This window comes from Thamnophis elegans, chromosome 9 (genome assembly GCF_009769535.1).
Source record: "Thamnophis elegans isolate rThaEle1 chromosome 9, rThaEle1.pri, whole genome shotgun sequence".
Lineage (NCBI taxonomy): Eukaryota > Metazoa > Chordata > Lepidosauria > Squamata > Colubridae > Thamnophis > Thamnophis elegans.
The window spans coordinates 7,128,102-7,144,202 of NC_045549.1; the positions used below are offsets into that span (position 1 = coordinate 7,128,102).

The window sequence follows — 16,101 nt, forward strand, 5'->3', positions numbered from 1 at the left end:
ACAGCCCTGCATTACATTAGAACGTGAGGAGGGGGGATGGTGCGGTGCGCGCTGCGCGGCAAACTGACACAGAGGGAGGGGAAACTCACAGGGGCACTGGGCCATTCACGAGTGTCACCCAGCGGCATGGCCCCGCCCCTTTTTCTCCTCCATTTCGGTCAAATTTTTCACTGACTCGAGTATAAGCCGAGGCGGCTTTTTTCAGCCCAAAAAGTGGGCTGAAAAACTAGGCTTATACTCGAGTATATACAGTATGTCCAGGATGCGAGGGGTCTGTAAATATTTTCTCTGCCCTCTTTTTGACTCGTGCAGTGTACGGGTTCTCAACGGAAGGCAGGTTGGTAGCCATTGTTTTTTCCTGCAGTTCTAATTATCCGTTGAATTAAGGAGTCAAATACAAATGACTCAGGAGACTTTCCAGAAACATAAGAATTTTACGACTGCATAAACAGACTTTAAATCTCCCTGGGTTTATCTGCATTTATTCCCCCTGTAAGTGTATTTACAACTGCAAACTGAGACCATGAAATACAGACACATCCAAAGAACAAGAAATCTGTTTTGTAATGGGCCACTGGATTACTTAAAGACTGTTTCTTGTAAAGTTAAACGCCGCTGGATCTTTTCATGGGTAGCCAGTTGTGAAGTTAATCACCCAAGTTAAATCCAGGGATGAAACAGCAAAACTCTGAATCTACTGCGATCTGAAAAGATGTATTCTTATCTTGGCGTTAAGAGAACCTGAGAAACAGAAACTGGTTTCCTGTTTTAAAAAAAAAAAAAGCAGCGGTGAAATGAAAACACATCAACCTTTCAGGAGGAAACTCTGAAAATGGCGATTGACAGAGTTGAGAAGGCACTGAAAAGGGGAAGAGCGCAAATTAGATGTTCGCATAACCAAAGAATGTGGCTGCAGAAGTCATCTAAACGGAAATGCGAATTGTTGGTTTTTTTTTTTTAATTTAAACGGAAGTGGAATACTGTACAAGATAGAGGTGCAAAAAGCTACACTTAATGTAGTCAATGTTCAATACTTCCTTTATTCTCCACATGTACGGTAACTAGAGAGAACAGAATAAAACTACTGGTTTAAGGTTTATTAAAATTTGTATGCCGCCCACTCCCATCGGGACTCTGGGCGGCTACAGAAAGCGCATCTCGCTTTTTCCGTAACCCTCCATCAATCCTTCTTGAGAATAAATGGGCCCAGCGTCTCGAGTCTGCAAGCATCAGTTTTTACCTAGATCAGTGATGGCGAACCTTTTTCGCCCCGGGTGCCAAAAGCACACGCACATGCGCGCTCACACCCGCTCGCGTGCCCACCCCATCATTTAATGTCCCACACACACCGTGCCTCTTACGCATGCGAGCGTGACCCCTCTCCCCCCACTGCCCCGTGCATGCACGCACGGCTTTCTTGGAGCCTAGGGAAGACCAAAATGGCCTCCCCAGCCTGCCCGGAGGCTTCAGGAGGATTCCCTGAAGCCTTCGAAGGGTAAAAAACAGCCTGACGCACAACATGGAAACTTCAGGAGAGCCTCCGGAAGACAAAAAACGTCCAAAACTCAAGGCCAAAAATCAGCTGGCCAGCGTCCAGGAGCTGACAGGGCAACACCTCGCGTGCCCTCACAAATGGCTCCGCGTGCCAACTGTGGCACACGCGCCATAGGTTCCCCATCACGGACCTAGCTCATTATGTGCCTTTCTCTGTACAGGTGGGGCTATGTTAAAAATATTTAACAGGTAATTTTATGCAACCTATGCAAATTAAAGATCCCCTATTGCTACCCTTCCATTCTTCATATTGAAACGTATCGCACTGCGTTGCATCCTTTAAAAAAAAAAAGGTTCTAGAAGCTTTCTGAAGAACAGAGGAAGTGGTCGCGGTTATTTTTAATTTGTCAACTAAAGAAGTCAGGTTTCCAGATGTCCACGGCCGATATGATTGGGATACTGGCCAGCATCGGTGAGAAGTGGCAAATTGCAGATGGGACACAATTTGCTTGCTTGTCTGGCACAGAAATTTAAGCAGATTAAATACACTGCCCCTGTCTTTGTAGACTACTACATCAACCATGTTTTCCCCAAAATAAGACAGGGTCTTATTTTCTTTTGACACACACCCCCTTAGAAATAAGCACTTTTTCAGGGAAGTAGTCTTATTTTTGAGGTGCAGGAGGCAGCGAGTGTGGTCACCTCATGGCTGCTGCTGTCGCAATATTTCCAAGGAGGCCTTATTTTCAGGGGTGGGCTTATTTTAGTGCATGTGTTCAAAAGCTCGATTATGCTCCTGCAGTCACATTTAAACAGCTACTTATTCGAGTTTTTGCAGTCATTAAACCTGGGAGAGATTCAAATAATTGAAAAATAAACTTACTTTATTCCTATTGCACACAAAAAACAGAGATGCAGAGGGTAAGCAGATAATAACCAAAATAACTTGACAATTCTGTCAGTGGATACCCCATGTTAAAACAATCAGTTCAAATTACAGGTGAATTATTTCCCCTTTATAACACAACGGGCTATTTTAGATGTGAGTTTTTACTAGAATATTATTCAAGCCAATCCTATTGTGAGATTGTGACGTTCACGGCAGCATAGAATTTCCTGCTTTGCATTGCTTAGAAGTAAAAAATGGCCCACATTAATTTGAAATGCCTTTTCCTACGAACCTGGATACATTAGCCAGCTATGCAACTGGTTATTTCAACACATGCCAAGTTTCATCACAAGAACGGCCTTGCCAAATTAGAACAACAACAAAAAAATCATCAATTCTAATCAGGCAGCCTCTTACCAGCTTCCAAGAACAACAGTGCTCCTGATTGTCGATGTTATTTTATAATCAGAAATATTGTTCCCAAATATGGGCTTATGGGGGTAGCAGCCACCACTAAGAGTTCTCTATTCAAGGACTTGTCTGGTCTCATTACAAGCCCTTAACAATAAATATAATAATTTATAAATATGTGAAACAGGAAGCTTTAAATGTTGATCCAGCAAATGTAATTAAGCAACTTCAAATTCAGTTTATCATGATCACTAAACATTATTAATATTAACCAAGAATCCTATATAACAGAGGTAGGGAACTATGCTCTCCTTATGACTTGTGGACTTCAACTCCCAGAATTCCTCAGGTAGCATGGAATTCTGGGATTTGAAGTCCACAGGTCATAAAAGGGCAATAATTTTCCCCACCCAAAAATCCCAAGCCATTTTAAAGGTCAGGACCATGGTTAAATAAAGGTAAAAGGTTTCCCCTTTCTAGAACATATCCAACTCTAGGAGGCAGTGCTCCTTTTCTAAGCCAAGGGAGCCCAGCACGAGGCACACAAAACACTGTTACCTTCCCACCGAAGTGGTACCTATTTATCTACTTACATACGCATGCTTTCAACCTGCTAGCAAGGTGGGCAGGAGCTGGGGTGAGGACGGGAGCTCCCCCCATCACGTGGTACTTAGGTCTCAAACCCTGGTCTTTAACTCAGGGTCTTTAACCGCTGAAACACACACACACACACACACACACACACACACCAAAGGTGGGATTCTACCGGTTCGAACTGGTTCAAGTGAACCGGTAGCTCTGACGATCAGCTGTGAGCGAATCAATTCACTCTGACGATCAGGTGGGCCCACCCGCCGGGCCTTCGCTTTACTGCTGTATATCTTCTCAGCTGTTTCGCGTGACAGAGCAGAGTGCGCACCTCCGCTGTGTTACTCCCCAGCAGTAACGCGGAAGGTAAGTTTTCTTAAAACCGCAGAGCGCGCGATCACCGAACCGGTTGCTAAACCGGCAGGATCCCACCATTGGACGCACACACGCACACCACAATTAAATACACAGCCCCTTTAACAAACTGAAGATGAGGTTACCTATTCTCAGCAAGCCCAGAGTAAAAAGATTAACAAGAATAAACAGTTTTCCCCTCAGGTACTGGAGTCAGAATACTAAAGGATCTGGCATGGAATGATGGATGGACGTGAATTTTACATGGAGCACTGTTACCTTCCAACCAAAGGTGGTTCCTATTTTTCTACTTGCATTTTACGTGCTTTCGAACTGCTAGGTTGGCAGAAGCTCAGACAAGTAAGGAGAGCTCACTCTGTTACACGGCGCCAGGGATTCGAACCACTGAACTGCCGACATTTCTGAATGCAAGTAGAAAAATAGGGATCACCTTTGGTGGGAAGATAACAGCGTTCCGTGCGCCTTCGGCGTTTAGTTACGCCAGCCACATGACCACGGAGACGTCTTCGGACAGCGCTCGCTCTTCGGCTTTGAAACGGAGATGAGCACTGCCCCCTAGAGTCGGGAAACGACTAGCACATAAGTGCGAGGGAACTTTTACCTTACCAACTAACTGAAGTTGGTTAGGCTGAATCTCTAAGACAAAATCACCAAGCACCTTCCCACGTCTTGAATTTAGGCCCAATTCCAATATCTTAACCAGACCACTGCATTAGCGCTCATCAAATCCCCGTGAGAAAAAAAAATTGTACCACTGTTTTTTGGATTTTAAAAATGTAAGAAAGAGGTGACCACGAAACCAAATGTTACTACTGTCTTCCGCCAAGCTGATATGCTAAGTCTTGATTTTGCAAGACGCTTCCTTTCTGTTGTAGATCAAGGAGTTTAAGGAACCTGGTCAATTTCTTATGCTCAACAAAATTGGTTTTTGACCTTGGTAGGAAATATTTTTTCTCAAGATAAACAGGAGTAAGCAGATCTCCAAACTTCCAACCTGACCTTGTTTATTGTAAGCAATGTCTGGTAGCCATCCGATTACTTGATCTAGGGACTTCTGTGTGTAATTTGCAGTCATAACATGAACACCCAAATAAACCCTTCCTTTCTCAGAGATGCGTTAAGATAGGACAGTTGTTCTAGAAATGCAACATAGCTTCAAGCACCGAGAAGTTATTTTGGCTACACAGCTTAGTCAGCTATCAAAGAAAATGCATGATGTGGTTCTTATTTTGAAATGTTAGCATTCACAGCAGCTCAACAGGGCTGCCCCAGCATTTAGGAACAAAAAAACAACCACCACAATTTAAACTCTGGAATGCCATATTTATAAAAACTCTGATTTCTTGACCATCCAGAGCAGCCTGTTCAGCTTAAAGCTTCCATTTTTATCTGTGATAAAAGATGCTAATCTAGCCAGATGTGTCAAAGAATCTTTGCCAAGTTCTATAAACCCAAATCCATCTATATAAAAATGTGTGTGTGTGTGTGTGTGTGTGTGTGTGTGTGTGTTCCAGCATAACTCTGGAACACCTCGAGCAATTTCAACCAAACTTAGTACACAGATGACTTACTCTCTAGAAACAAATACTGTGGGGGTAAAACACCCCTAAAACCCCTTGGGGCGTGTGTTCTGTTAAGATACAGCCTGTTGTGCCTTAAAATGACTTCCACTGTCCTGCCATAAAATGGCTTCTACTGTACAGCGCAGTGGAGTTGCCATGGTAACAGATTCACAGTACTCCACAAGGGGCTCTCTCTGGTAAGGGGGAAAATTCAACATTAGAAATTACGTTTGGTCTGGACATTTTCCCCCTGCAAAAAAATATATCAACTAGTGCTAAATAAAATCCTGGAAAGTTGTGATTTATTGTCAAGCTCTAGCATAAAACTGTGAATAACTCCATTTATCTTTTAATTAAATCAACGTTAATTAACTCCTCTTTTACAGTATTGACCAAACTCAGAAAAGTAGGTTGAATGAAATAGTTTTCAGATTGCAGATTTTTTTTTAAAAAAATCCTGCCTTTCTGATGTAAGCTGCCCATAGTTGCTTCAAAGCAAAGTATAATTTAATAAAGATAGTTTTAGAAATAATTCAAGGCAATAAATATACCTCTCCTTCCTTCTCCTGTTTCCCCACAACAAAAACCCTGTAATGCAGTGGGTCTCAACCTTCCTAATGCCGCGACCCTTTAATACAGGTCCTCATGTTGTGGTAACCCCCAACTACAAAATTATTTTATGTTTTCCATATTTTTTCAAAAATATGTGTTTTCCGATAGTCTTAGGCAACCCTTGAGAAATGGTCGTTTGACCCCCAAAGGGGTCCTGACCCACAGGTTGAGAACCACTGCTGTAATGTGAGTTGGGCTGAGAAAGAGGGAGTAGGCCTAAATCACCAAGCGGGCTTTCATGGCGAGACTTGAACTCACAACCTCCTGATGATTAACCCAAAGTTATTGAACAGCTTTCATGCATAAAACAGGAACTAGAACTCCCAGCCTCCTTAACTACCACAAACAATCTGGCTCTCTTATAATAAACCAGCTGATAACCCGGCGTTGCTTGGGTATTGATTTAACCTAATTCTGTATTAGGTAGGAAAAACAATGAATATAATGTCAAATCAATTCCCCTTAACAGAGGGAGCCCCCTTGTGGAGTACTGTGAAGCCGTTACCATGGCAACTCCACTATGCTGTACATTAGAAGCCATTTTAAGGCACAACAGGCTATATCTTAACAGAACTTGAATCCAAAATGCACATTATCACTGTCAAAAGTACTGTAATTTGACACTATAGATATAATTCATTCCTTTTCATTTCAGTGGCTCAAACATTCCAGATTTACACTGGAACACACACACACACACACACACACACACAGACAGACACCGCGAGGAGTGTTAGGGCTGTCTTATCCCCACAGTATTTTTTTCCAGAGAGTTTCATAGTTATGTTGGAACACACACACACACACACAAACACACGGATATATACGAAGAACACAAAATGTGTGGTTTTCTTCTCAAAATATTCTGGATAAATCAGATGTGTTTTAGGTTATTTGCCAAGTTCACTTCATTTTTCTTCATATTTGCCATAGGAGGGTTTTTAATTTAGAAATTAAGGAGCCAACGAATTTGTTGTTAAAATCCTTCCTTCTGATGTTCTCAATGGTAAGGAAGACATCAGGGAATATGGTCTACAAAAGTACTGCTAAATGTGATTAACCAATGCATCTTATGCAATATTTATTTCTTTGACCGGTAGAAACTGTTAGAACCGTTCTCTGCTCTTTCTCCAGATCATAAAATTACAACAGATAGAGTGCTATCATATAATTGCCTTGATGTTTGTTTATTGATGCTGCCATGATTTTTTTTTCAGAAGCCATGCAGAAGCTGCTGTTACATCAAGGCATAGGAAAGGAGTTATTTTAAACCATATTTTGCATATATAGAAAACCCACTGCATAGATTTATTCTTAGCTAGCAGGAGTGCAGCATTCCTGGATTTTTATGAATTTAGGATAACGTGCAAGTCTTATCAGGAGATGAATCTGGACTAATGCTAAGAGTCTCTCATATGTTGAGCTTTGCAGTACTGCTACTGCCTACAAATTTTGTGAATGTATGTACTTATATATGTGTGTGTTTGTTTGTGTGTGTGTATATGTATATATGTGTGTGTGTGTGTGTGTATGTTTTTTTTATTTCTGCTGATAAATAAATAAAGGGAGTCTCCCTTTATTTATTTATCAGCACAAATAAAAAAACACAAATATAACAAAGGCAACAGTAAAAATATTGGGTTTCTGTCGTGATGGACTCTTGTGACAAGCCGATTGACAGATGATGGAAGCAGTTAGCTTCCTCCCATAATTGGGGCTTACCAGGGGTTGTAAAAATCATATATATATATAAATATAAATATAAATATATAAATATATAAATATATAAATATATAAATATATAAATATATAAATATATAAATATATAAATATATAAATATATAAATATATAAATATATAAATATATATGATAAATAAATAAAGGGAGAGTAGTATAGATCTATTTCAAGCTATTTAGCTCTCATCAGCTTGCCATACCTTTACTGGGAATCGAACCTGTGTATACACACACACACACACACATGTACATATACATACACATACATACATACACACACATACATATCTACAGAAAATTTGTAAGACTTGTACACGTTATACCTCTGCTACATAGTTTCTAAATTCTATAATGCAAATTATTTCAGTTGATGAAATCTAGAAAAAAAAATAGGGATAAGACCAGCCGGTTCTATCCAGTTCGGGCAAACCAGTAGCAGTGGGAAGCTCCGCCCACCTGCCCGGACATCATCACGTCCCGTTTTTGACGCTCTGCGCATGCGGGTGCTCACATTTGCGAACCGGTAGCAAAAGGGAGTTGATTTCACCCTTGGATAAAACCTCTAACGGATCGTTTGAAAATTCTGAGGGATTTCTTCATTTCCTTAAACAGAACAATTACAATCATTTAAGATATAAAACAACACCCATGCTGTGAAAGCAAAAAAATGTTGGATAACAAGCCTACTTTATTTTTTAAACATGATTGTCTCTTCTGTTTTTTTGCAAATAAACAATTCTGCTGGCAATTTTTTTTTACGGGGGCCCTTGCCGTATGTAATTGCAAGTCTAATTAAGCTAAATCAATAGGAAACTGAGAAAATAAAATTTCAAGAGGAGGCCCTCCCTCCCCAGGCATTCTTTCTTAGGCAATTTAAATAATTCAAATAAAAGTAGTGATGTGTTGCCATATGCTACGCCCACAAGAACTATCTTTAACATCTTCCTGGGAATAGCAGGGTAGATTTTTGTTACTATGCACCAATGTGTTCTTTAAAAAAAATCACTGCCAATTTGAAGATTCGGTCTCAAATTTCCAATGAAATATTCAGGACTGTCTAACAATCCAGAATCGTATGGAGCACACAACCCTAATACTGGTGTACATCCACAGCCAGACCAACTCCAGGGATCATGCAGAGAAGAAATATATGCCATATGGCGTGATTTGTCTTAAAAAGACTCGATTCCTGTCCCCCCCCTTCCTATAACCACAAAAACTCTGGAAAACGGGATTAGCAACTCAGTTTTTTTCTCTGTTATTTCAGGAAGTTTAATTTCCAGCACCAACACTAATTGCCACAGCAGAAATTAATTTAAACACCTGGATTTAAAACAAAAACAAGAAAGAATTGCATGCTTGCCTCTCCTGCTTGTTAAGAGCCCAAAATAAAATAAGCCGCATTCCTCATTCTTAACTCCAGATTTATTTGTGGATTACATTTCCATTGTCAGTCCCAAGACGTCAAAAGGTTTCTCATAATTTCAAGGTGTTGAGACTTAAGGGCAGTGCGGAAGTGCTACCAATTCGGGGCGGTTCACCTGAACCAGCAGTAAAAATACTACCGGTTTGCCCGAACGGGTAGTTTAAAAATGTTTTAAAAGGGGGGGAAATTCTGACGATGAGCTGTGCTGTGCGATTGTTGGAACTTTATTGTTTAAATTTTTTTTAGCGTTTTTTAAATACCGGTTCAGAAATTTAAAAAACGCTTTTAAAAAAAGCTAAAAAAATTGGCCACGCCTACCCAGTCACATGATACACACCCCCACTAAGCCACACCCACAGAATTGGAAGAGAAAAATTCTGAATTTCACCACTGCTTAAAGGGCCAAAAGGAAGGGCCTAGATAGCCATTTTGCTGGGGGGTGGGTGGGTTTATCGGGAGGGTAAATAGCAGCATAGCAGCCCTAGGCTACAAGCTCCACCCCTTTTCAACATGGCTGCCACTTTACCCCAGGCGGATAAGGGGCGGGACTTAGTTCACCTGGCTATGTGGTTGCTTTTATCCGCTTGATCTTGGCGTGTTTCTCTATGGATCCTTGCTGGGTTTGAGCAAGCCAAAATAAAACAATGTTTGTCAGATGTTACATCTTTTCTATCCTGCTCTCACACAGAGAGTTGGTCTCTGACGGAAAGCCTCTTGAAGAGACTAGAAGCACTTGAAATCTGGATTTGCAGGCGGCTGTTGCGTAAAAGTTGGGTTGACAAAATCAGAAATGAGGATGTGATAAGTCGCCTGGGAAAGCCAAGGGAAATAATCAAAACCATTAAAAGGAGAAAGTTAGAATATTTCAGACATGGGATACGACACCCGGGAAAATACAGCATCCTTCACTTAATCCTCCAGGGAGAGATTGAAGGCAAATGAGGTCCAGGTAGAAGAACATCATGGCTTCCAAATCTAAGGGACTAGTTGGGACAAATCTCAGCAGTACTTTTTCACGCGGCTATTGATAAAAATAGGATCGCCAACGTCCAATGACGGATATGGCACAAGAAGAAGAAAATAAAACAATAGGGAAATAATACTAGTCCACAGCACAGAGCGAAGGCTTTGGCATGCCCTTCCCTATCTGAGAACAACAGTTTTAAAAGCAATTGATCTGCACCATGCAGAGTATAGTCTGGCTGTGTTTTATGGCGCAATATTAAAAACGGGGATCAATATACACTACAGGTAGTCCTCGACTTACAACAGGTCATTTAGTGGCCGTTCCAAGTTACAACGGCATGAGGGAAAAGTGAGTTAGGACCATTTTTCACACGGTCCTTTTTAACGACCGCTGCAGCATTCCCCCATGGGCATGTGGTTCAAATTCAGATGCTTGGTTGGCAAGGGGCTCCTACTTATGACGGTCGCAATGTGCGGGGGGGTCATGCGATCCCATTTTGCAACCTTCTGACAAGCAAAGACAAGGGAGAAGCCAGATTCACTTAACAACTGTGTTACTAACTTAACCATTGTGGCTTGTGCTTCGAGGAGCCGCCGCGCACCTCTGCCGCTGGTTTTTCTGCTTTCTGGCACCGCTAGAGCCTTGGCTCTGCTCGTGGACCCCCTCCAATGAGGAGGGCCAAGTGGACAATGGTGCAGGCGCTCCACGGCATTTGGGAAGCCGCGGTTCGCTGCTCAACCCAGCGGGGAGCAGCGGAGCGCTCTGGCGCACGGCAGAGTTTCCACAGCGAGGCTCACCTTCTGGGTGGAGATCCAGCACCGCCCTCGCTTGCCGGGAATCTGATTCATGCCCCGCGGTGCTTGGGGAAGCCGCGGCTCGCCGCTCGACCCTATGGGGAGCAGCGGAGCGTTCTGGTGCCGCTGGTGCCTTCACGGCAGGGCTTGCCTTTGGAAGGCTTGTGCCCTCTGTCTGCTGCTTGCCTGTCAGATTTCTTTTCTGAGTGATGCTTGTCTCACTCGGAGGCTTGGGCAACTTGCTGCCCCCAGGGGGGCTTTTGGCAATTCTTTCGCAGCTCATGGAGTTTCCAGCTCGCATGCGGCTGCTGTGGTAGGGAGACGAATGAATTTTTTCGCTTTCTTTAAATTTCTTTGAATTTATCGGACATCCAGGATGGTAAACCATCCAGTTGAGGGACTGAGTCGATAACTGGGCGGTGCCCGGTGGGCCAGGGGTGTATCCCAAGAGCTTATCTGACTCAGTCCAATCAACGAGAGGATCAGGTCAACCCATCCTGGATACTCCTCCCCCTGACTATGGAGAAAAGAATGTGGAGACTCTAGAAAGAGTGCAGAGAAGAGCAACAAAGAGGACTAGGGGACTGGAGGCTAAAACATATGAAGAACGGTTGCAGGAACTGGGGATGTCTAGTTTAATGAAAAGAAGGACCAGGGGAGACATGATGGCAGTGTTCCAATATCTCAGGGGCTGCCCCGAAGAAGAGGGAATCACACTAATTCTCCAAAGCACCTGAAAGTAGAACAAGAAGCAATGGGTGGAAATTGATCAAGGAGAGAAGCAACTTAGAACTGAGGAGGAATTTCCTGACAGTGAGAACAATTCATCAGCGGAACAGAAGTTGCCTCCAGAAGTTGTGAATGCTCCAACACTGGAAGTTTTTAAGAAGATGTTGCATAACCATTTGTCTGAAGTGGTGTAGGGTTTCCTGCCTAAGCAGGGGGTTGGACTAGAAGACCTCCAAGGTCACTTCCAACTCTGTTATTATATTATATTATAGTTCAGTTCTCACAACTAGTCACAATAGCAACAGATCATCAGAGTTCAACACTATCTCCATGGTCACCTTACCATCAGTTTTCATTAAATTAGTCTTCTTCAATAAAGCGCTATATGAATTGTTCAGTCTTGAAGTCCTTCAGGATATCCCTTTACCCTTTAAGTGGTAATTCATTTCACTAATGTCTTTTATCACAATTACAATGTCTCCACTCCTGTAGAGATTTTGTTTCTGCTTTTGAACCAGAAAACCAAATGGGAAAAAATACATCTGTAGGCGGTACATATGTATGCGCTAGTCATGACTATTTTGGCATAAAACCTTCCCCAAATTAATACAGACAACTTTTCAACTTTTGGAACTGATACCAATGCTGGACAGTAGTTAGAAAAATCAATTTAATAAATAAGGATAACCCTGTGTATTTATTATTCCACAGGCTTAATAAAATTCATAATTTATTATGACATGCAGTGCCATTTTGGGAGTAAGCCCATACTTAATAGATGCTGCTTCCTCAAAAGTTAACATCAAGAGAATTTAGTAGGGATTGTTATTTATTGTTCAAGAATTATTCACAAGTTCAAGGCAACATATATTACTCCTCACAACTCTGTAAGGGATGCAACAGTCTTTAATAAATGTACTCCCAGCATTTCTCACAGGTCAATAATGGAAGTGGGGACGTCATTTTTATGAGCACAGTTGTAAATTTTCTGTCCAGAGAGGTAAAAACAAAATCACCCTCAAATACAATGTTTGCCGCACGGTGCATTTCCTCTAGATATTCTAGAAAGACTCAGGGAGCTGCTAAGAACCATACCGCCGCCTTTCTAAATTTAGATACGTATTTTTATTAAGGATTTTCTTTTTTAGATGGAAAACCTGCTTCTCGCTACAGCCGGAATATTTTTGTCAAAGATCATTAAGAAAAACAGCACAAGGACAGGACAACCACACAGGGCCAGCCTGTAAAAAAAGGAAGAGGAAGGCCATCTCCATATCACAGCCCCAACTGGGTTAAACTGTCAATCTGGATCTCAAAAGGCAAAAAAAAACCCAAACAATACACACACACACACACACACACACACACACACACACAAACAAAATGTTTCTAAATTGGGCATCTCCTCCATTTGAAAAGGAAAAAAAACAAAAAAAAACACCAGCGTGTCTGAAAAGACCCTTGCAAAGAAAGGATGATTGATTACAGGACCCCTGCATTCCCTTGACAAGGGTGGGAGGGAGATGTCATCCCATTTTATGGCTGCAAAGAGAAGACCCCTGGGGAGCCACCCAGCTGCTGCCGAGTGGAGATGGGGAAGGGGGGGGACAGAGGGAAGCAAAGACATAAGGGGTGGTGGTACTGAAAACCCCCATTATCCTGCCCCAATTTAACCGCAGGGAATTCATTTATTTAGATTTATCGGCTACCCGGCTCCAGTTGACACAAGACACTTTAACACACACACACACACCACATTCACACACCCTGCCCTATAGATCACTCCCACACCACCCTAAGGATAACAGAAGATCACCTCTAGGGCACCCCCAACAAGGACGATCTTCTCACACCCACCCACCCAAATTTTTACTGGACTGGCTTGCTAGGAAAGAAAAAAAAACTTTAAACTTTTTCAAAGCACATATTGGGAGGGGAGACAACTCATCCATCCCCCAACCCTCTTTCCCCACATAGGGGTCTCTGAATCCCCTCCCACTCAGGAGAGTCCCCTCCACAATATCCTACCCTCTCAATGGTGGTCCATTCACGGGGGAGGGGAGAGAAAGGCCAGCCAAAGGGACCCCACTTCCTTCTTCTCCCCCCACCCCAAATAAATAATACATGTTTTATAAAAAGCACTCTTCCCCCTCCAGGAGCTGAACAGGAAGAAGCGACTGGCCTTCAAAGGAAGGAGGGAAGGAAGGAAGGAAGGAAGGAAGGAAGGAAGGAAGGAAAATTTAGAAAAAGAAGAAATGAAGAAAAAGAGAGAAAAGAGGAAATTTAGAGAAGGAAGGAAGGAAGGAAAGAAGGAAGGAAAATAAATTTAGAGAAAGAAGAAATGAAGGAAAGAAAAAGAGAGAAAAGGGGAAATTTAGAGAAAGAAGGAAGGAAAAGAAATTTAGAGAAGGAAGGAAGAGAAAAACATTTAGAGAAAGAAAGAAGAAATGAAGGAAAGAAAAAGAGAGAAAAGGGGAAAATTAGAGAAAGAAGGAAGAAATGAAGGAAAGGAAGAGAGAAAAGGGGAAATTTAGAGAAAGAAGGAAGGAAAAGAAATTTAGAGAAGGAAGGAAGAGAAAAACATTTAGAGAAAGAAGAAATGAAGGAAAGAAAAAGAGAGAAAAGGGGAAATTTAGAGAAAGAAGGAATGAAGGAAAGGAAGAGAGAAAAGGGGAAATTTAGAGAAAGAAGGAAGGAAAAGAAATTTAGAGAAGGAAGGAAGAGAAAAACATTTAGAGAAAGAAGAAATGAAGGAAAGAAAAAGAGAGAAAAGGGGAAATTTAGAGAAAGGAAGGAAGGAAAAGAAATTTAGAGAAGAAAGAAAGGAAGGAAGAGAAAACCATTTAGAGACAGAAAGAAGAAATGAAGGAAAGAAAAAGAGAGAAAAGGGGAAATTTAGAGAAAGAAGGAATGAAGGAAAGGAAGAGAGAAAAGGGGAAATTTAGAGAAAGAAGGAAGGAAAAGAAATTTAGAGAAGGAAGGAAGAGAAAAACATTTAGAGACAGAAAGAAGAAATGAAGGAAAGAAAAAGAGAGAAAAGGGGAAATTTAGAGAAAGGAAGGAAGGAAAAGAAATTTAGAGAAGAAAGAAAGGAAGGAAGAGAAAACCATTTAGAGACAGAAAGAAGAAATGAAGGAAAGAAAAAGAGAGAAAAGGGGAAATTTAGAGAAAGAAGGAATGAAGGAAAGGAAGAGAGAAAAGGGGAAATTTAGAGAAAGAAGGAAGGAAAAGAAATTTAGAGAAGGAAGGAAGAGAAAACCATTTAGAGACAGAAAGAAGAAATGAAGGAAAGAAAAAGAGAGAAAAGGGGAAATTTAGAGAAAGGAAGGAAGGAAAAGAAATTTAGAGAAGAAAGAAAGGAAGGAAGAGAAAACCATTTAGAGACAGAAAGAAGAAATGAAGGAAAGAAAAAGAGAGAAAAGGGGAAATTTAGAGAAAGAAGGAATGAAGGAAAGGAAGAGAGAAAAGGGGAAATTTAGAGAAAGAAGGAAGGAAAAGAAATTTAGAGAAGGAAGGAAGGTAGGAAGGAAGAGAAAAACATTTAGAGAAAGAAGAAATGAAGGAAAGAAAAAGAGAGAAAAGGAGAAATTTAGAGAAAGAAGGAAGCGGAGGGAGGACGGGGCCGAGGCAACCCAGAGAAGCCCGCCGGGGGAGAAAGAGCCACAAACGGGCCGAGAAGAGCCTCGCCGGCGGCCCCACCGGCCGGTTCTTCCCAGAAACCCTCCCGCCTTCCTCGGCCACGGGAGGGGAGAGGCTCGTCGGGCTGCCTTCCACCCGAGGCCGAGGCCCGGCCAGGCTAGCGGTTGTTCCCCGCCGGCGAGGCCGAGGGAGCCGGAGGCGATTCCGCCGCCGGACGCGTCTCGGGCACTTACAACAAGAAGCTCATGATGGCGGCGGCGGCGGCGGCGGAGCAAGAGCGGCTGCCTCAGCGCGGCTCCCAATGGCAGGCGGCCGCGGCGGGCGAAAGAGGAGGAGGAGGAGGAGGAGGCGGAGGAGGGAAGGCGGGCGGGCCTCCGCCGTCCGGAGCCGCCTCTGCTGGCCGCGCCTCCCCTGGCAGGGCTGGGGCCCGCCAGCTCCCGCCCTAACCAGGCAGGCAAGGGTGGGCACGATGGGAGTTGTAGTCCGAGGCGCCTGGAGGACTGTTTGCCTGCCTTGCGGCCGATGGCAGATTCCCCCTCCCCCTTTTTTTTAGTTTCTCTGCGCCTTCATCGCCTCTCAGGCCTTCCTGGCTGCAGGTGCTATTCAACAGGTGTCTGCCTGCCAGCCATCTCTCTCTCTCTCTCCTATCCTTATCTATCTACATCTGTCTATCATCTATCATACCTCCCTCTCTCTCTCTCATTATCAACCATCTACCTATTTACCTCTGTCTGTTTATCTATCTATCTATCCATCCATCCATCTTACCATGATCTACCTATCTATCAACCTCTAACATCCATCTATAATCTCTATCTTTTTATCTATTCATCCTGCCATCTCTATCTATCTGTCTGTCTGTCTATCATATCTCTCT

The 16,101-nt window shown here is 42.6% G+C and overlaps 1 protein-coding gene across 1 annotated transcript in view; it reads right to left on the reverse strand.

Annotated features, from left to right (window-relative positions):
* The window catches only part of MOB1B (MOB kinase activator 1B), a 44,439-nt gene extending 28,880 nt beyond the window's left edge, over positions 1-15,559 (reverse strand). The window contains exon 1 of the mRNA XM_032223847.1: positions 15,458-15,559. Within this exon, the coding sequence (XP_032079738.1) occupies positions 15,458-15,471 (14 nt within the window). The 5' untranslated portion in view covers positions 15,472-15,559. The remainder of the gene's footprint in view (positions 1-15,457) is intronic.
* Between the last annotated feature and the right edge of the window lie 542 nt (positions 15,560-16,101).